At 51.9% G+C, this 20,133-nt stretch overlaps 2 protein-coding genes and 1 pseudogene across 2 annotated transcripts in view; 1 reads left to right on the top strand and 2 right to left on the bottom strand.

The window, feature by feature from the left end:
- Nucleotides 1–20,133, top strand: part of LOC147091986 (uncharacterized) — a 39,179-nt gene that overhangs the window by 12,724 nt on the left and 6,322 nt on the right. The window lies entirely within an intron of this gene.
- On the bottom strand, nucleotides 1,774–10,022 carry LOC147091987 (uncharacterized; annotated as a pseudogene).
- Nucleotides 17,412–20,133, bottom strand: part of LOC147091988 (uncharacterized) — a 72,871-nt gene continuing 70,149 nt past the window's right edge. The window contains exon 4 of the mRNA XM_085976981.1: nucleotides 17,412–18,410. Within this exon, the coding sequence (XP_085833107.1) occupies nucleotides 17,567–18,410 (844 nt within the window). The 3' untranslated portion in view covers nucleotides 17,412–17,566. The remainder of the gene's footprint in view (nucleotides 18,411–20,133) is intronic.

A 20,133-nucleotide genomic window follows, 5' to 3' on the forward strand; every position in this document is an offset into this window, starting at 1 on the left:
TCCAAGGCCAGATGTGTTTTTTGCAGCCTAGAGGAGTCCACGGGCCGTGTATATATTCAGTGTGAGAGGTTGCAGCCCCTATGTAGTTCCCGGAAGGGGCTGCTCCTCAACTCTTGGGTACGCTTTAGCCCCACGCTCCTAATCTTTGCCCGCCCGGTGCGCAGGGGGTGGGTAAGTCGAAGGATCTTCTCCTGGACCTGCTCTTGGGCCTGGCAAAAACAGCAATTTGTAGGCCCAGGATGGGTGGGGCCCATGGGGGGGGGCACTCTGGCTGCCTGCCTCTCTCCCATGGTCTTGTCCCTGCCCGGGTGGCCCTGGAGAGGGAGCAGGCGGTGTCCACCGGTTCACTTGATATCTTCCTCGACCGCTGGACACGGAAGGTATCAAGAGGCGATAATCGATCCTCACAATCACATTGTGATTGAATTATTAATTGTGTGTGTGTCACAAATACATTTATTCTATTTTGATACAAAAGCTCTACTAGACATGTCAAACTACCAGTCATTTAATCAGGGCTGCAGCTTCTGAAAGGTTGACTGTACTGGGGTTTGTAGCCAGAGCTGGCAGACGTGTTGTTCTGAAGTCTGATGTCTCACACCTGAAGAGTCTGTTTATGTCGTGTTGTAATGACCTTTTCCTGTTGCCTGGTGTCAGAAATAGAAATCAAAGGAAGATGATGCCCCACTCTGTTAATCAACTCTTTGACACATTTCCATTTCTTAATTTACAAAGATCACAACTCCATTAGTGAACAATGGATTGCCAGTCTGCCACTTTTTACTGAGGCTTGAAAGGATTTGCTGTGAAGCTACACCTGCCCATCTGTCTGTGTGTCACTGTGTTTGGATTGTGTTAGACAACAGTCCTAATATCTCGCCTACATCCATTACAATTTTTGAAATTTTAGATTATACTTGGAAGAAGTTGAGTTTGAATCTGACAATTCTGAAATTGGGAGCTTTTAATGATTTCTGTTTTTCACATAACTATATAGTGATGTGATCAGTCAAAGCAAATTAAAAGATGGTGCTATTTACTGAACACAACTGAATAATTCTACAAGGATGCTATCACAGTCTTCCTCAGTATTAACTACACCCCCCAATTTAGTGTCATCAGCAAATTTTGAAATTGTACTTCTGATTCCCAAGTCCAAATCATTCATGTAAATGGTGAACAACAGTGGTCCCAGCACCAATCCCCATGGAAAATCACTTCCCACCTTCCGCCCGTCTGAGTAAATACCTTTAACTCATCCCATCACTATAACTGGACTTGTCTCTATTCCCGTGCCGAGGGGATTGCTGTAGCAGACGGGAGGGGCAACATTTGGGGAGTCTCGATTCTCCACCAATTCCCATTCCCCTTCTTTCTGGTGGATAATGGAGGTGCCACTGTGTGTAATGTGCAAGTCAGTAAGAGTTGTCAGCGAGGATTAATCAGCACTTTCTAATTGGAGATGATAATCAATGGAATCTTTCAGACAATGAATTGTAGATTTTATAGCAAAGATTAATATACGATTGAAGTAAAAGTTCATAATTTTATTGTAAAATATTTCAGGAACACTCATCAGAAATTAAGGGGAAAGTTCAGACAGCAGTACTTAAAGGGACACTGCAGCCCCGACAACTCAATCAGCTATATATCCAGAATATTAAAATCCAGCCCAGTTATAGTGGTTATTAACATCAGCAGAAACAAACCCCAACTGTCAGAATGAACATGGTTCAGTCCTGGATGTGATTAACAGCAGCAATAACAGCAGAATCGAACCTCTGCAGTCACTTGTGAACTTGCTGGTGTCTCAGCAGGTTGCATGACTGATTGAATCCCTTCTCACACACTGAGCAGGTGAACGGCCTCACCCCAGTGTGAGCTCGCTGGTGTGTCAGCAGGTTGGATGACTGATTGAATCCCTTCCCACACACGGAGCATGTGAATGGCCTCTCCCCAGTGTGAATGCACTGGTGCTCAATGAGGTGAGATGACTGCCTGAACCTCTTCCCACAGTGAGAGAAACTGAATGGCCTCTCTTCAGTGTGAAGTCTCTGGTGTGTCAGAAGGTGGGATGACTGACTAAATCCCTTCCCACACTTGGAGCAGGTGAACGGCCTCTCCCCGGTGTGACTGCATCGATGAGTTTCCAGCCAGGACGGGGAGCTAAATCCCTTCCCACAGTCCCCACATTCCCACAGTTTCTCCGTGGTGTGGGTGTCCTTGTGTCTCTCCAGGTTGGACAATCGGTTGAAGCCTCATCCACACACACAACACGTGTACGGTTTCTCCCCGCTGTGAACGGTGCGATGTTTTTTCAGACTGTGTAACTGGTTAAAGCTCTTTCCACAGTCAGTGCACTGGAACACTCTCACTCGGGTGTGTGTGTCTCGGTGCTTTTCCAGTCACACCGATCTTTGAAATCTTTTCCCACAGACAGAACAGGCAAACGTTTCTCCTTCCACATTCAAAGGCCGATTATATTCCCTGTAAAAGCAGTTTACAAAAGACATCACTGTAAGTTCAGGATTAAAATTCGGAACAGATAATTCTAGTTTCCATGGAACATTCTCTCCTCTCTTAGTACATAGAATTACACAGATTGTACAGCACAGAAACAGGCCAATCGGCCCAACTGGTCCATGTGGTGTTTATGCTCCACACGAGCCTCCTCCCATCTCTCTTCATCTCACCCTATCAGCATCTCCTTCTATTCCTTTCTCCCATGTGTTTATCCAGCTTCCCCTTAAATACATCCATGCTCTTCGCCTCAACTACTCCCTGTGGCAGCAAGTTCCACATTCTCAGCACCCTCTGGGTGAAGGCGTTCAATCTAAATAGGACTTCCCTGGGCAGCCAATGAGCACTGCTGCCTCTTTTGTGCATTTCCTGGCGAGGCGAAGCAGTTGATATTTTCTGATCAAAAAGAGCTGAGCTCGGCAGCATTAGTCCTGTTTTGCCTCCTTTGGAGACCAGGGGTACGAGCAGAGTGAGCGCAGCCTTCACAGCAACCGCAATAAAATTGTTACAGTTGTGAAGGAACTTTGTGTCAGTGCACTGGACCACAAACAAAATATGTGTGTCGATTGTTGTCTTATTACCCTACTGTAAAGTGCCTTGAAACATAGATGATAGGAGCAGGAGTAGGCCATTCGACCCTTGGAGCCTGCTCTGCCATTCAATGAAATCATGGCTGATCATCCAAATTCAGTACCCTGTCCCTGCCTTCTCCCCATACCCCTTGATCCCTTTAGCCTTAAGAAATATATCCAACTCTTTCTTGAATATATTTGATGAACTGGCCTCCACTGCCCTCTGTGGCAGAGAATTCCACAGGTTCACCACTCTCTGGGTGAAGAAATTCCTCCTCATTTCAGTCCTAAATGTCCTACCCCTTACCCTTAGACTATGACCCCTGGTTCTGGACTCCCCAGCCATCAGAAACATCCTTCCTGCATCTAGTCTGTCCAGGCCTGACAGAATTTTATAGGTTTCGATGAGATCCCCTCTCAATCTTCTAAACTCCAGTGAGTATAAACCCAATCAACACAATCTCTCCTCATACGTCATTCCTGCCATCCCAGGTATCAGCCTGGTGAATCTTCGCTGCACTCCTTCCATGGCAAGAACATCCTTCCTCAGATAAGGCGACCAAAACTGCACACAATACTCAAGGTGCGGTCTCACCAAGGCCCTGTACAACTGCAGCAAGATGTTTTAAAAGCTCTATATAAAGGTAAGTTGTTGTTGGTGTATAGAGAACGCTGTTGAAATTTAGTGAAATGATCAATAACCAAGGAAGATCATTTCTTTGTTTGGTTCTGTTAGTTTTCATAGAATCATTGAAAAGTACAGCACGAAGGAGGCCATTCGGCCCATCGTGCCTGTGCTGTCTCTTAGAAAGAGCACTCGTGCTTAGTCCCACATCCCTGCTTGTTGTCCGTAACCATGTAAGATTCTCATCCTCAAGTACCCGCCCAACTCCCTTTTCAAATCATTGATGGAATCAGCTCATGACCTTTTCAGGTCGAGCGTTCCAGCTCCCGACAGCTCACTGAGTTTTATTCAATTGTTACCACAGTTGCTTCTGTGGAGGTTTAATAATAAATGCATTTTTGCTATGAAAGCAATTAAAACATTCCTAGTATATAAATAGACAGATGCATCAAAATATTAAAATTGTGGGAAGGGGGTCAGTGCTCGCCAGGGCCCAATAAACAATGGAATTCTTCTTTCCCAACCCAATGCTCAGAAGATGAAGTCCCAGAGCTGCCTCTGGCTCGGTTCCACCTGCCCTATTCTGACAAGCTGAGGTGTTGGTCAGTGCACTGTGATTGCCCTGTGGGCAGAAAATGGCAAATCTAGAAATATGACCAAAATAACACATTTTAACCCCAAAGCTGTAAATCCCCGTCCCACACACTCTCCCTCCTCCCTGTGCTGAAATCCAAACCCATCGCACCATCTCCAACATTTCTTTCCTCCACTCCCAGTTTTCCCCCTCCCTCTACTCTGGTTGGGTTCAGTTCTCCACACGCTGTGTGCAGAGTGAGAATAAAATCAATGTGACAATGATTGTCTGTCCTGGTCACTGGGACCCTGAAACCTTCAGTTCTCCACCCGCTGTGTGCAGAGTGAGAATAAAATCAATGAGTCAATGATTGTCCCTCTTGGTCACTGGGACCCTGAAGCCCCGCCCACTTTTTCTTCCTGCACCAAGATGTCCGAGCACGCGCCCTGCTGCAGGTAGAACCGGCCTGTCTTTCCTTCACCAAGATGGCGGCGTGTAACCCGGGCCTGTCACCGAGAAAAATAATTCTCACCGCTGCCGTCCGGCGGAACACATTCGGCCGCTGGATCTCATTTGGGCCTGAGACCGTTCTCCAACTTTATAAACCCTGCAGCGCGGCCTACCCGCAGTTTATTTATTTATAGAGTCATAGAGTCATAGAGTAATACAGCACGGATAGAGGCCCTTCGGCCCATCGTGTCCGCGCCGGCCATCAAGCCCTGTCTAATCTAATCCCATATTCCAGCATTTGGCCCGTAGCCTTGTATGCTATGGCATTTATATAATTATTTTTTTTAATGACATTCACAGAGCTCAAGTCTCGGCTCTTTGTACAAAGTCACAAGGCCTCATGCCTACAAGGCAGGGGTCCCAGTCTCTTCAAGTTAATGATGTGATCTCCAAGCTTCTTAATCATCTTCACTTGTTCATCCAGATAGTGGGTCTCCAGGAATTGACACAGTTGAGGGTCGGTGCTGCCAGTGGAGAATTTGTGCAGATCCAGCAGACACTGGTCGACATTCTTCTCCATCTGCAGGGCTCTCTGCATCGCTGAGTGGAGTCTCTCACTCTCCCAACCGAACAAGTGGACTGAAAGAAGCTTAAAAACACTGGATTAATTTAAAAAACTTATCAAATTAAATTACAATCACATTGGCCAGGGTGATGATGCACTCCAGTTCCCGTGGTGCCCACCAGTCTCGGAAGGCCTCAAGCATGCCGGCAGACACCGCATGCTCCATCTCCAGGGCCACCCAGGCATGAACATAGCCGTGGAAGAGAGGCAGGCAATTGGGCCGAACAACCCCCTCGACCACCCGCTGCCTGGACCTGTTTATGGCCATCTTTGCCAGGCCCAGGAGCAGATCAGGAGCGTGGGACTGAAGTGCAGCCAAAAATCGAGGAGCAGCCCCTTCAAATAATGGAACAGGGGCTGCAACCTCTCACATTCCACATAAACATGGAACACGGACTCCTCTAGGCCACAAAAATAGCAAGAGGCCTGGGAGTCCGTGAACTTATCTAAAATTTTATTGCACGGGACTGCTCCATGCAACACCCTCCAGGCCAAGTCCCCAACAGATAAAGGGAGGACTCCCGCGTAGAGCACCCCCCATTGGGGACCTCCGCCTCTGCCGGACGGCAAGATGGCACGCCAAGGCGTATCTGGACAGCAGGCAAAGATGGCAAAGTGGAGAGTGTGCAGGAGCAGCCAGTACAGGAAACCCCTCCGCACAGAACTAAATGGCACGGAGGGCATTTCCGCGAGACGGCTCAAGTTGTGAGGCGCTGGTTCCCGAGAGGGGTTTCAGGGCCATGTGCCGATGAGGAATTCCGTCCGAACAGGGGTCAGTTCAGACGGGATCGCCCCACGTGCCTGAGCCTCCTCGATATACCTATTGGAGTCGGGGCCCAGTACCGCTTTTAGCGTCTCGATGGATTTGGCCGCGAGCTGGACATTGGCCCAGGACAGGCGCTGCGCCAGCTCCTCCGGCACCATCCTGCCCGCTCCTCCACCATCGAGCAGGTCTCCGAACCTGGTCACCTTACCAGGCACAGCCCTGCCCTCCGCCAGCCGCCCGATCCAGCGGTCATGGAGGTGCGGATTCCTGAGCAGTGGCTCCTGAAGGAGAGCTGCCACTCCTGATGGGGAGAACTCCACTTGGAGGCGATGCTGCTCCCGACCCATAGCAGTTCCTGGTAGAAGACAGGCAACTCCCGCAGGTAGGCACGCGTATGGCCCAATTCCACAAACAGGAGCTGCGTGTCATAGTTGAGGCCGTGCAGCTGGTGGAAGAAATACGTCGCCAGCGCACACCATCAAGGAGGATTCTCAATGTACAGGTATCTCTGCAGGGTCTGAAGATGGAAAGTAGCCGCCCGGGTGCGAAGGCACACCAGCGCCTGACCGCCCTCCCTAAGCGGGAGACTCAGAACCGTGGCAGAGACCCAGTGCTTCCCTTTGTCCCAGAAGAAGTCGATGAGCTTCTTCTGCATCTTGGCGACAAACGCAGGGGGCGGGATCAAAGTGACCAACCGGTACCACAACATGGCGGCCACCAGCTGGTTTATGACCAGCGCTCGACCCCTGTAGGACAACACTCGGAGCAGTCCTGTCCAGCGTCCTAGGCGAGCAGTGACTTTGGCCTCCAGCTCTTGCCAGTTCGCCGGCCAGGCGTCCTCGGTGGGGTTGAGGTAGACTCCCAAGTAGAGGAGGTGCGTGGTGCTCCAGGCGAAGGGCCTGAACTCCTCCAGCAGGGAATCCACCCGCCACTGGCCCACCAGGAGTCCAGAACATTTCTCCCAGTTGATCCTGGCGGAGGGTGCGTCCGAGTAAATCTGCTGGCTTTCTCACATCCTCCGCAAGTCAGCGGGACCTGTGACCATGAGGAGCACGTCATCGGCGTAAGCTGAGAGGACAACTTCCACGCCTGCCCTTGCAGAGCCAGTCCCGTCAAACTCTTCTGCAAGAGGCGCAGGAAAGGCTCCATGCAGACGGCATATAACTGGGGCATGGGGCATCCCTGACGCACCACCCTGCCGAAGCAAAGGGGCGCCGTCAAAGACCCGTTAACTTTTATCAGACACTCCGCGGCGGCATACACAAGTCGGATCTGGGTGACGAAATGTGTCCCGAACCCGAATGCGCGCAGAGTCCTGAAGAGATACTCATGATCCACCCTGTCGAACACCTTCTCCTGATCCAGGGAAAGGAAGGTGACCGACAGACCAGCCCTCTGGGAATGGTGGACCAGGTCCCGGACCAGATGGATGTTATCGTGGATAGTCTGGCCCGGGACCGTGTAGGACTGGTCGGGGTGGATTATGTGGGCCAGCACGGTGCCAAGACGGGCAGACATGGCCTTGGCAAAAATGTTATAATCCGTGGTAAGGAGGGAGACCGGGCATCAGTTCTTTAAAAGGCAGAGATCGCCCCTCTGAGGCAGCAGGACAATGACCGCCCTGCGCCACAAGAGGGGCATCTCCCCAGTCGTCAGACTTTCCCCCAGGACCCGTGCGTAGTCAACACCAGGACGTCCCAGAATGCCCTGTGGAACTCCACGGTCAGCCCGTCCAGCCCCGGGGACTTTCCACTCGAGAGCTGGCTGAGGGCACCAGTCAGCTCTGCCAAGCTTAGCGGAGCGTCCTATTTTTCGGCGCCCTCCGGGCCGACCATCAACAGGACCTCCCACAAAACTCTGTGCACATCGTCGCTGGACAGATCCAGAGAGAACAGAGCCCCGTAATAGGCCCGGGTCTCCACGTTGATCCCCTCCGGATCCAAGACCAGAGATCCGTCATCGGCCAGCAGCCCCAAGAGCTGCTTACAGACCCCCGTCTTTTTTCCAACGAGTAGAAGAAGGGGGAGCCGCGGTCCAGGTCCCAGAGGATCTGGATCCGCGACCTCACATACGTGCCTCGGGACCCAACGAGCTGTAGGTCCTTCAGCACGCCCTTCTTCTCTTCGTACACCTTCCGTAGGGCCAGGTCATTGACGACTTGACCGAGACGGGACTCCAGGTCGAGCACCTCCCTCTCCAACCACCCGACGTGGGCCTCCCGCCTCTTGGTCGACCCCTTCGCGTACTCCTGACAGAAGAGAAAGACGTGAGCCTTGCCCACGTCCCACCATAGCCTCAAGGAGGGGAAGCCCCTCCGCTTCCTTCTCCAGTTGGCCCAGAACCGACGAAACGAATCCTGGAACCGCTCATCCTGCAGCAGCAGGTTGTTAAAATGCCAGTACGCAGACCCCCCCGTGCGCATAACGGAACGAGCTCCGCCACACCAGGTGGTGGTCCGTGCATGGCACCAGTCGCATGGAAGCCGCCGGAACGCAGGAGATGTACGCCTGGAAAATGTAAAGGCGGTCAATTCTGGACCTTCCTCCTCCAGACCTCACGTAAGTGAAGGCGCTGGAGTCGGGATGGAGATTTCACCAGACGTCCACCAAGTCGAAGGACCCGACCAGGTCCCTCAACTTCTCCATCGCCACCAGGCCATACAGGGGACCCGAACGGTCCCTCGCCTCGAGGTTGCAATTAAAATGCCCCCCGAGGGTGACGCACTCGCTGACGTCGATGGAGCCCAGAAGAGTGGACACTTCTTCAAAGAAGTGCACTTGCTGCGCACTGGCCGCGGGGGCGTACACGTTCACTAGATGGAGTGGCACGCCCCCCAGGCGAACAGTGACCTGGAGCAAGCGGCCCGGCACGTGCTCCTTGACCACCAAGATCTCCGGCTGAAAATACAGGGCCAGCAAGATAGTCACTCCACTGGAATAGTTGGAGAGGTGACTCATGCTGACCCCTCCTTGCCACTCCAGGAGCCACGTGGCCTCATCCTCCAGAACGGTGTGGGTTTCTTGCAGGAAGCACACCACATACCTCCCGTCCCGGAGGACCGAGAAGTTATTAAATCTACGGCGTGCATCTCTGCTGCCATTGATGTTGAGGCTGGCTATGGTTATCTTCATGACAAGAGCATAGCGCAACCTTTACTTAACCTAATGGGAGGAGGGAGAGCGGCTGCTTGTCGACCACCACTCCCTCAGCAGCCCAGCGAGGAACTTGTTAATCCGACGCTGCTCGCGCAGCCCCGCACCCCCCGTCCACGCCCATTGATTTGACAGCGGCACGGACGGAGCCAACGAGCAGTACCAGATCTGACCATCTGTCTAGGGCCAGCCGGATTTTGCCAGGGTGACCCCAGCACGCAGCCAGAAAGTCCTGGAGTTCCACAATGGGGATGAGGGGGGACTCGGAGCTGGGGACATGAGGGTATTTTCTGCCTCACTGGTGACGGAGTCTGACTCGTCCTCGGTGCTCTCCACCGGGTCCCCTTCCTCCTCCGGGAGGTCGTTATCAGCCAGCCCCGCCTCTGTCTTGATCCCATCCCCAGGATCGGTGGCAGAGGATTCCTCCCTGGGCTCCTCCGGAGGTGCCGGGTCAGGAGGCGGCAGCGGTTCATGGCCCCCCTCTGCTCCAGGCACCGGGGTGCATGGGGAAACTGGGGAGAACACTATCCCCATTTCCCCCAACACCCCCGGCGACAGCATCGGAGGTGGAGTCAGGGGTTCTTCCCCCTCACCGCCATCAGCCACCAACCCAGCGGACTGGGGAGCTTGAATGCATTCCTCGGCCATGTCGAGCAGCGCCTGGGAATGGTCCGGACTGTCCTGGGCGATCCCAGCCTCAATGGCCTCGCCCACCCCAGTCTCCAGGGCGCCCGACATGGCAAGATGTAATGGTTCTTTTGTTATTTCCTCCGCGGGTAGATTCGCGGTCTCCCCCAATGCGCAGGGTCTCTTCCCCGTCCCCGGGAGGTGCAGGCAGGACAGACTCATCTGTCATACCCTCCTGAGGGACAGGCAACTCCTGCCGAATACAGATGTCAGTAACGGTGGGGGAGGGTGCGCACAGCACCCATGGCGGGCGACGATTCCCTCCGCGAGGAGGGTCATTGTCTCTCGTGGTCCTCCTCCTCTCCCAGGGACTCGTGCCTCCTTTTTGTTATGGAGGGACACGAAGGCTGGGAGACCTCCATACCTACCAGAGCCTCCTCCTCCGCTCCCTCCCATCGCGCGGGTTGCTCGGGTCCCTCGAGCCCGAGCCCGGTCGCAGGTCTTACTTCTTCCGCCTCAGCGGTTGCGATCACGGGCCCGGGCACGAGGCCCCCCAAACTCCGAGACTCTGCCGCCACCAGCGCAAGGTGTGCGGGTGTAAGTTCCAGCAGATCGTCCGTATCCACGTGCTCACCGAGGGGACCCGCCCTAAGGTGCTTTATCTTCTTCTGCACCTTCCCTTCGCTCAGACACTCTCCCTCCCCCCCGCTGAAGGCTGTGATGGCGTTGGCCTCCGACGTCGATCATGCATCAGGTGTTGAGGACACGCGGACAGAATCGGGGGGCGAGCGGTGGCGGCGCCAGCCTTGGCCACCTCAGATGTTCTGGCAGCCTTGGAGGTGGGGCAGCTCTTTCGTACATGCCCCACCTCCTTACAGGCATGGCACCGCACACCGTCTGACGTCCAAAAGACGCGGTAGGCAGCCCCCTCGTGGCATACAATAAAAGTGCCCTCGGTGTCCTCCTGCGCCAGCTGAACAAAAAGCTGGCGCCGGAAGGAGAAGACGTGCCGGAGGCTGGCCTCCCTGCATCCGAGCGGGGTTGGTGTGATCCCCGACCTCACCTCCCCCAGTTGACGTAGGTGGGGGAGGAGGAGCTCAGCCGAAACAAAGGGTGAGATGTTTGATAAAAGGATCCTCTGCACGGTGGCCTTGAGAGGATCCACCAGCAGGAAGGTCCTGCCCATGGTGAGCCCCTTGGTTACGGCCAGGGACACCGCCCGCTCCGATGCCAGGAAGAACACAGCCTTGCCATACATTTTCGAGGTGACGACGATGGCTGAAGGGCCGACAACCTCAGCCATGGCCTTCACGCATGCTTCGATAGTCATGTTGGGGTGAGTGTAGCTCTTCGCCCTGTGTTTTTTAGTGAGAAGGCGGAAAGGTGACGGGGCAGCAGAAGCAGCGGGAGCAGCCTTGGCCGTGGCTGCCACACTTGCGTATGACCTTGCTGGCCCCGTCACCGGCGATGATGTGGTCAACACCGTGGGGCGCTTATTATAAAGGGCTACACCCACCCCAAGTCACAGGCTTGGTGATGTTAATGGCCTCAATGGTTGTTTTCCCTGAGCAGAGGGAGCTTTAAAAGTGAAGGCGCACCTCTCCCCTTGTTGATTAAAGTGGGAGAGGGGCCTTCCCTCCTCTGCTCAACGGGCAATTAATGGATATGAGGTGTCTCTTTAGAGAGAGACAAAGAGAGAGGCAAAGAGAGAGGGAAAGGGGGGGTGGGAAGGAGAGAGTCCGCAGAGGCAGGGTCTCCACTCAAGATGGTGGGTGGGTGCTCGCAGGGGTGCATTCTCTGAAAAATAATCTCTATTGATGGTCTTCTTGTGGGGGGAGAAGATGTCTTCACCTGGGAAAATAAAGCTGGAGGTGCCCAGGCTCAGTCCACCACCAGGTCTTAACAATGTGATAATTAAATGATGCCTTCGCCTGGGCAGCTCCAGCTGTCCCAGGTCAAGCAATAGGGAGGGGTGTTTGCTAGTGGTGTGTGTTGCCCTGTTTTTACAAGAGCCACACACACTCACACACACCCCTAGATGTTTTCTTTTCCTTTTTCTTTCCTCCCTTCCACTTAAATACAAAGTCTTTATGAGAGTGCACCATGAGACACCCACCTGTAGAAGTTTTCCAACGACTCTCCCTCCTTCTGAACAGATGTAGGATGTTCGTTTCTCTCCCCTCTCCTGTAATGGAGACCAGTTGGGGAAGCAGTGATCGGATGGCTTCCCTTTGTTGTTAGCTCTGGTCTGGTCTCCTGGTCTCTCCTCTCCTCTCCTCTGGCACCCCAATAGTAGCTGCAGCAGCAACAGATGTGGTCTCTCCTCCTGGACACAGAGAGAGAGAGAGAGACCTCACCTCTCCTCTCCTCTCCTCTGTTCTCTTCTGGCACAGCAGCAGCAGAAGATCCTGGCTGGCTATCAGGGATCCCGGGGTTCATTAACCCACTCCCTGAGCATTCCAGATCCCAACAACTCTCTGAGTGAAAACATTTCTCCTCATCTTTGTCATCCGATTGAGATTGGGCCATTTTTCACCACCTGTAGGGGTGACTCTGAGTTGCCCCAGTGACACCAGATGGGAGCAAAACCCATGAAGGCAAGTGCCCCAGTGCCCCACAGATATTAAACAACCAATAACCGGTTACTTGGCTTTATAAACAGAGGAATAGAATATAAAAGCAAAGAGATGATGCTGGAACTTAATAAATCACAGGTTAGGCCTCAGCTGGAGTGTTGTGGACAAGTCTGGGCCCCACACTTATATACTTGCTCCCGAGGCAGTTCAGAGAAGGTTCACTCGGTTGATTCCGAAGATGAGGGGGTTGACTTATGAGGAAAGGTTCAGTAGGTTGGGACTCTACTCATTGTAATTCAGAAGAATGAGAGGCGATCTTATCGAAACATATAAGATTGTGAGGGGGCTTGATCGGGTGGATGCGGGGAGGATGTTTCCACTGATGGGTGAGACTAGAACTAGGGGGTATAATCTTAGAATAAGGGGCTGCCCTTTCAAAACTGAGATGAGGATAAACTTCTTCACTCAGAGGGTAGTAAATCTATGGAATTTGCTGCCTCAGAGAGTTGTGGAAGCTGCGACATTAAATAAATTTAAAACGGAGATAGACAGTTTCCTAGCTGATAAGGGAATAAGGGGTTACGGGGAGTGGGCAGGGAAGTGGATGTGAGTCTAGGTTCGGATCAGCCATGATCCTATTGAATGGCGGAGCAGGCCCGAGGGGCCGTATGGCCGACTCCTGCTCCTACTTCTTATGTTCTAAGTTCGGACTGTCCTCCTTGGAACAGAGAAGGTTCAGAGGTGATTTAATAGAGGTTTTCAAGATGGTGAGCGATTTTGATAGAATAAATTGGGAAAGAAACATTCGCTCTGGTGAGTGGGTCAATAACTAGAGGTCAAAGAGTCAACAATATTGACAAAAGATCTAGAGGAGAGATGAGGAGAAATGTTTCCACTCAGAGTTGTGGGGATCTGGAACACTCGACCTGAAAAGATGGTGGAAGCTGATTCCGTTAATAATTGTAAAGCAGAGTTGGACGGGAACTTGAGCAACTGACAGGGTTACGGACAAAAAGTGAGGATGTGGGACTAAACACCACGACTCTTTCAAAGAGCCGGCACAGGCACGATGGGCCGAATGGCCTCCTTCTGTGCTGTAAGTCTCTGTGAATCTATTCTATGAATAATAACTGTACAATACAGCGACACTCACAAATAATAATTCAATCATAATGTGACTGTGAGGATCGATTATTGCCACTTAGAATCATAGAAAGTTACAGCACGGAAGGAGGCCATTTCAGCCCATTGTGTCCGCGCCAGCCAACAAAGAGCGATCCAGCCTAATCTCACTTCCCAGCTCTTGGTCCGTAGCCCCGCAGGGTAAAGCATCCCAAGTGCACATCCAAGTACTTTTTAAATGTGGTTAGGGTTCCTGCCTCTATCACCCTTTCAGGCATTGAGTGCCAGACCCCCACCACCCTCTGGGTGAAGACATTTCCCCTCAAATCCCCTCTAAGCCTTCCCCCAATTCCTTTAAATCTGTGCCCCCTGGTTTTTGACCCCTCTGCTAAGGGAAATTGGTCCTTTCTATCCACTTTATCTATGTCCCTCATAATTTTATACACCTCAATAAGGTCTCCCCTCAGCCTCCTCTGTTCCAAGGAAAACAGACCCAGCCTATCCAGTCTTTCCTCATAGCTAAGATTCTCTACTCCTGGCAACATCCTTGTAAATCTCCTCTGTACCCTCTAGTACAATCACATCTTTCCTGTAATGTGGTGACCAGAACTGCACGCAGTACTCTAGCTGAGGCCTAACTAGTGTTTTATACAGTTGAAGCATAAACCTCCCTGCGCTTGTATTCTATGCCACGGCTAATAAAGGCAAGCATTCCGTATGCCTTCTTAACCATCTTATCTACCTGGCCTGCTACCTTCAGGGATCTGTGGACATGCACTCCAAGGTCCCTTTGTTCCTCTACACTACTCAGTGTCCTACCATTTAATGTGTATTCCCTTTCCTTGTTAGTCCTCCCCAAATGCATTACCTCACACTTCCCCGGATTGAATTCCATTTGCCACTGTTCTGCCCACCTGACCAATGTATTGATATCTTCGTGCAGTCTGCAGCTTCCTCCTTCAGTATCAACCACACAGCCGATTTTAGTATCATCTGCAAACTTCTTAATCATACCCTCTTTAACCTGAGGTGCCCACCGGTCACAGAAGGCATCAAGCGTACCGGTCAAAACACCGCCTGCACCCTCTCCAGGGCCACCCAGGAACGGACAAGACCATGGGAGAGGGGCAGGCAGCCAGAGTGACCCCACCCCATGGGCCCCGCCCATCCTGGACCTACAAATTGCTGTTTTCACCAGGCCCAAGAGCAGGTCCAGGAGAAGATCCTCCGACTTACCCACCCCCCTCCGCACTGGGCGGCCACAGATTAGGAGCGTGGGGCTAAAGTGTAACCAAGAGTTGAGGAGCAGCCCCTTCAGGTAACTACACAGGGGCTGCAACCTGTCACACTGAATATATACACGGCCCGTGAGCTCCTCTAGACTGCAAAAAATACATCTGACCTTGGAGTCCGGAAAGGAGCTTAGAAACTGTTGCACACGACAGCTCCCTGCAACAGTCTCCACCCCAGATCCCCAATGATGCAGGGCAGGACACCCGCATAGAGAGCCCTCCACTGGGGACCCTCGCCTCCGTCAGACAGCAAGATGACCCGCCAGTCTGATTGAGATTGGGCAATAAACAAAATTAATCAATAAATGACACAAAAACCCGAGTCCCCGGATCCTCAGCCCTGGTGTGAAGTACGCTGGCCACCAATTTTCTGTCACTAACTCGCACCTCAGGCCCCGCCCAGTCTGGTTTAATTACTAAATGTTTTCTAACTCGGGTTCAGGCCTGTCATTCTGAGGGAAACAAGGTCTCATTTATTGGTGTGTCCCACCTGAGCACCTGTTAATGGCTTTAATAAACTAGCAGCAAGGTTTTTTTTAAAGGTGGAAAGTGGTGAAAAGCGCCACTAGCGATGCCTCAAAACTCACAGACAGAGAAATCCACTTCATCAGCGCCCCTGCCACAGGACTCGATATCCACCCCCCTCCACCACTGGTGCACTGTGTCTGCAGTATGTACGGTCTACAAGATGACCACGGTCAGGCCGTGTGGAGTCAAGGGCCAGGCAGCAGAATGGATGGAAAGATCGCAACAAACTTCCCTTAACTCCAACCCTCTGATTTCTGTTTTGTAGCCATCTTTCCATCCATTCTGCTGCCTGGCCCTTCACTCCACACGGCCTGACCTTGGTCATCTTGTCGATCTTACATACTGTTTATGGATAGCAAGCTGGTTACAAAACAGAAAACAGAGAGTAGGGGTTGGGAGTAGCTACTCAGACTGGCAAAAGGTGGGAAGTGGTGTTCCACAGGGATCGGCGCTGGGATCACTATTGTTCACCATTTACATAAACGATTTGGACTTGGGAATCAGAGGTACAATTTCAAAATTTGTCGATGACACCAAATTGGAAGGTAGAGTTAATACTGAGGAAGACAAAATGCAAGAAGACATTAATAAATTTCAGAATGGGCGTGTAATTGGCAAATGAATTTCACTATAGATCAGTGTGAGGTGGTGTGTTAATGAATGTCACTATAGATCAGTGTGAGGTGGTGTGTTAATGAATTTCACTATAGATCAGTGTGAGGTGGTGTGTTAATGAATTTCACTATAGATCAGTGTGAGGTGGTGTGTTAATGAATTTCACTATAAATCAGTGTGAGGTGGTGTGTTAATGAATTTCACTATAGATCAGTGTGAGGTGGTGTGTTAATGAATTTCACTATAGATCAGTGTGAGGTGGTGTATTTTGGTGGGAAGAATAAGGAGGCCACACACTACTTGGACAAGGGGGTGAAATTGTGTTGCTTTGTGCCTCCCGCGATATTCAGCGGGAGGTTAGTGGCGGAGGTAGTCCGTAGCTCCCCGCGGCACTGCACCGCCGGCAATGATATCATCGCCATGCGCAGCACACCGGCTGCAACCTTGGTTTGCGACCCCTGACCTATCGCCGGACGATATGTCAGACAGGGTCAGGGTTCGTTCCTGTAGCCGCGGCGACACCAGTTAAAGGGCAGGTGTCGGGCGGCAAATTTTAATTTTGGCCGACTGCCAGCACCTGCCCCTTCCCCTTTCTTCTTCGGGGTGTTGGCCATGATCCCTCAGCCCGGCATTCCTCTTGATCTGACACCCCGCTCCCTGGTGGACCAGCAGGGCCCCGGTGTGCGCAGTGCTAGGCCCCTCTGCTTTAATCAGGGAGAGAGGTCTGCTATGACGCGGTGCTATGTGCTGACGGGCGTGGCGCTGTTACACAAAGCACCGTGAAATTCACTGGTAGCGCCTCAAGAGGGAGAGGAGCGCCTCCAGTAGCACCCCGCCTCCTGCCTGGGGCGCTACCACTGAATTTAATGCGCAGGGGCGCTAACTTTTTCAGGGGGCAAAAATTAGCTCCGGTGACGTTAGCGACCCAAAGGGGGCGCCACCGAATTGCCCCCTAAGAGTCTAAATGGGCTGGAGGAGCAGAGGGATCCAGGGACACAGATACACAAATCACTAAAAGTAGCAACACAGGTTAATAAGGCCATTAAAAAAAAAGCACTGGGGTACATTCCTAAAGGAACCTTCTGTTCCGTGCCTAGGAGCTCTGAACCATGGCAGAGAGCGGCTGGGATACGTTTCTCACACACCTCGAGATTAACCCGCACGGCAACTTTGCTGTCAGTGAAGAGAGACAAGAAAGACCAAGTGCCGTTTGCCCCTCTCAGTGTGGCCCTGAAGGACTGTGTCCAGGCTGGAGTTCTGCTCCCACCGTACGATCCTCCCCCAGATTGTCCTTTCTGAGCTCCAGCCAGGTGATGCTAAACACTCAGGTGGGAAAGACAAAAATCTACAACGATGTGTTTAAAACAAAGTTGATTTATTTGACATCTATCCAGAATATTAATAACTCCGGGAACTGGGCTGGAGTTTAACATCAGCAGAAACAATCCCCAACTGTCAGAATGAACATGGTTCAGTCCTGGATGTGATTAACAGCAGCAACAACAGAATCCAACCCCTGCAGTCACTTGTGAACTCGCTGGTGTCTCAGCAGGGTGGATGACTGAGTGAATCCCTTCCCACACTCAGAGCAGGTGAACGGCCTCTCCCCAGTGTGAACTCGCTGGTGTCTCAGCAGGTGGGATGACTGAGTGAATCCCTTCCCACACATGGAGCAGGTGAATGGCCTCTCCCCAGTGTGAGTGCGCTGGTGGACAGTGAGTGCAGATGACTGCCTGAACCCAGTCCCGCAGTGAGAGCACCTGAACGGCATCTCCGCAGTGTGAGTGCGCTGGTGTACCATGAGCTCAGATGATCGCCTGAAACCAGTCCCGCAGTGAGAGCAGGTGAACGGTTTCTCCCCAGTGTGAACACGTTGATGGCGTATCAGTTCCCCGGAACCTTTATAGCACTTCCCACAGTCCGAGCAGTTAAAAGGTCTCTCCTCAGTGTGAACTCGCTGGTGATTCAGCAGGGTTGATGAATCAGTGAATCCCTTCCCACACTCGAAGCAGGTGAACGGCCTCTCCCCGGTGTGAACACGCTGGTGTGTCAGCAGGTTGGATGAATTAGTGAATCCCTTCCCACACTCAGAGCAGGTGAACGGCCTCTCCCCGGTGTGAACACGCTGGTGTGTCAGCAGGTTGGATGAATCAGTGAATCCCTTCCCACACTCGAAGCAGGTGAACGGCCTCTCCCCGGTGTGAACACGCTGGTGTGTCAGCAGGTTGGATGAATTAGTGAATCCCTTCCCACACTCAGAGCAGGTGAACGGCCTCTCCCCAGTGTGAATGCGCTTGTGTCTCGATAGGTCAGATGGTTGGCTGAAGCCTCGTCCACACACAGAACACGTGTACGGTTTCTCCCCGCTGTGAACGGTGCTTTTTGCTTCCATGTTCAGAGGCCGGTGATACTCAGATCCGATGAGTCGAGTGACTCTGTCAGATCTTGAAGTGAGGTTTGGTTTGAGCTTCCTGTCTGTAAGTCCTCCCCTTCCAGTGCCCTGTAAAATTAATTTAAAACAGGGAGCGTGAGAGACAACCCACAAAGGCAGGTTGTGAAATTGAGCTCAGTGAATCTGGTCATTTGGTGGGCCGGCACTAGAAAAAAGTGACCATGAAAGCTGCCGGATTGTCATAAAAACCCAACTGATTCACTAATGTCCTTCAGGGAAAGGAATCCACCACCTGGTCTGGGCCTACACAAGACTCTGGCCTCTATGGGAGGAGAGAGAGAGAGGTGGGAGTGGGAGGGGGGAGGGGGAGGGGCCGAAGGAAAGGAACTTTATACATCTGCAACTCGACCAGAATTTTGATAGAACCTCCAAAACCCGCAACCTCCACCACCTAGAAGGACAAGGGCAGCTGTTGCATGGGAGCACCATCATATCCAAGTTCCCCTCCAAGTCACACATCATCCTGACTCAGATATATTCATAGTTACTGGGTCAAAATCCTGGAACTCCTTACCGAACAACATTGTGGGAATACCTTCACCACACGGACTGCAGTAGTTCAAGAAGGCGACTCACCACCCCCTTCTCAACGGGCAACTGGGGATTGGCAATATTTGCTGCTCTTGCGAGCTACGCCCACATCCCAAGAATGAATTAAAACAAATCTGCAGATGTAAACTGGATTAAAAGCCTGTACAGAAATACTTGTTCCTAAAACAATACTCTTTTACATTGTACGGACAGTGTCTGTTTAACAACCTAATCTCCCCTAGAATCCACCTCCCTTGACAGTCTCACATTGGAAATTGTTGGGTACTCCTGGGGGTTAAACCCAGCAGCTTCTCCTCCATCTCCACTCCAGCTCAAACTGAAGCATAGAAACATACAAACATAGAAACATAGAAGATAGGAGCAGGAGTAGGCCATTCGGCCCCTCTAGCCTGCTCCGCCATTCAATGCGATCATGGCTGATCATCAAAATTCAGTACCCGGTCCCTGTGTTCTCCCCATACCCCTTGATCTCTTTAGCCTTAAGAAATATATCCAACTCCTTCTTGAATATACTTAATGTATTGGCCTCTACTGCCTTCTGTGGTAGAGAATTCCACAGGTTCAACACTCTCTGGGTGAAGAAATTCCTCATTTCTGTCCTAAATGGCTTACCCCGTATCCTTAGACTGTGACCCCTGGTTCTGGACTCCCCGACCATCGGGAGCATCCTTCCTGCATCTAGTCTGTCCAGTCCTGTCAGAATTTTATAAGTTCAATGAGATCCCCTCTCATTCTTCTGAACTCCAGTGAGTACAAGTCCAATCATTTCAATCTCTCCTCATACGTCATTCCTGCCATCCCAGGTATCAGCCTGGTGAATCTTCATTGAACTCCTTCCCCAGCAAGAACATCCTCAGATAAGGCGAACAAAACTGCACACAATACTCACGATGTGGTCTCACCAAGGCCCTGTACAACTGCAGCAAGACATCCTTGTTCCTGTACTCAAACCCCCTCGCTACGAAGGCCAACATACCATTTGCCTTCTTAACCGCCTGCTGCACCTGCATGCCTACCTTCAGCGACTCGTGCACAAAGACACCCAGGTCTCGTTGCACTTCCCCTTCTCCCAATCTATTGCCATT

The sequence above is a fragment of the Somniosus microcephalus genome, unplaced genomic scaffold, assembly GCF_052327205.1.
Source record: "Somniosus microcephalus isolate GS21.2 unplaced genomic scaffold, FLI_Smic_1.0 unresolved_chr3, whole genome shotgun sequence".
Lineage (NCBI taxonomy): Eukaryota > Metazoa > Chordata > Chondrichthyes > Squaliformes > Somniosidae > Somniosus > Somniosus microcephalus.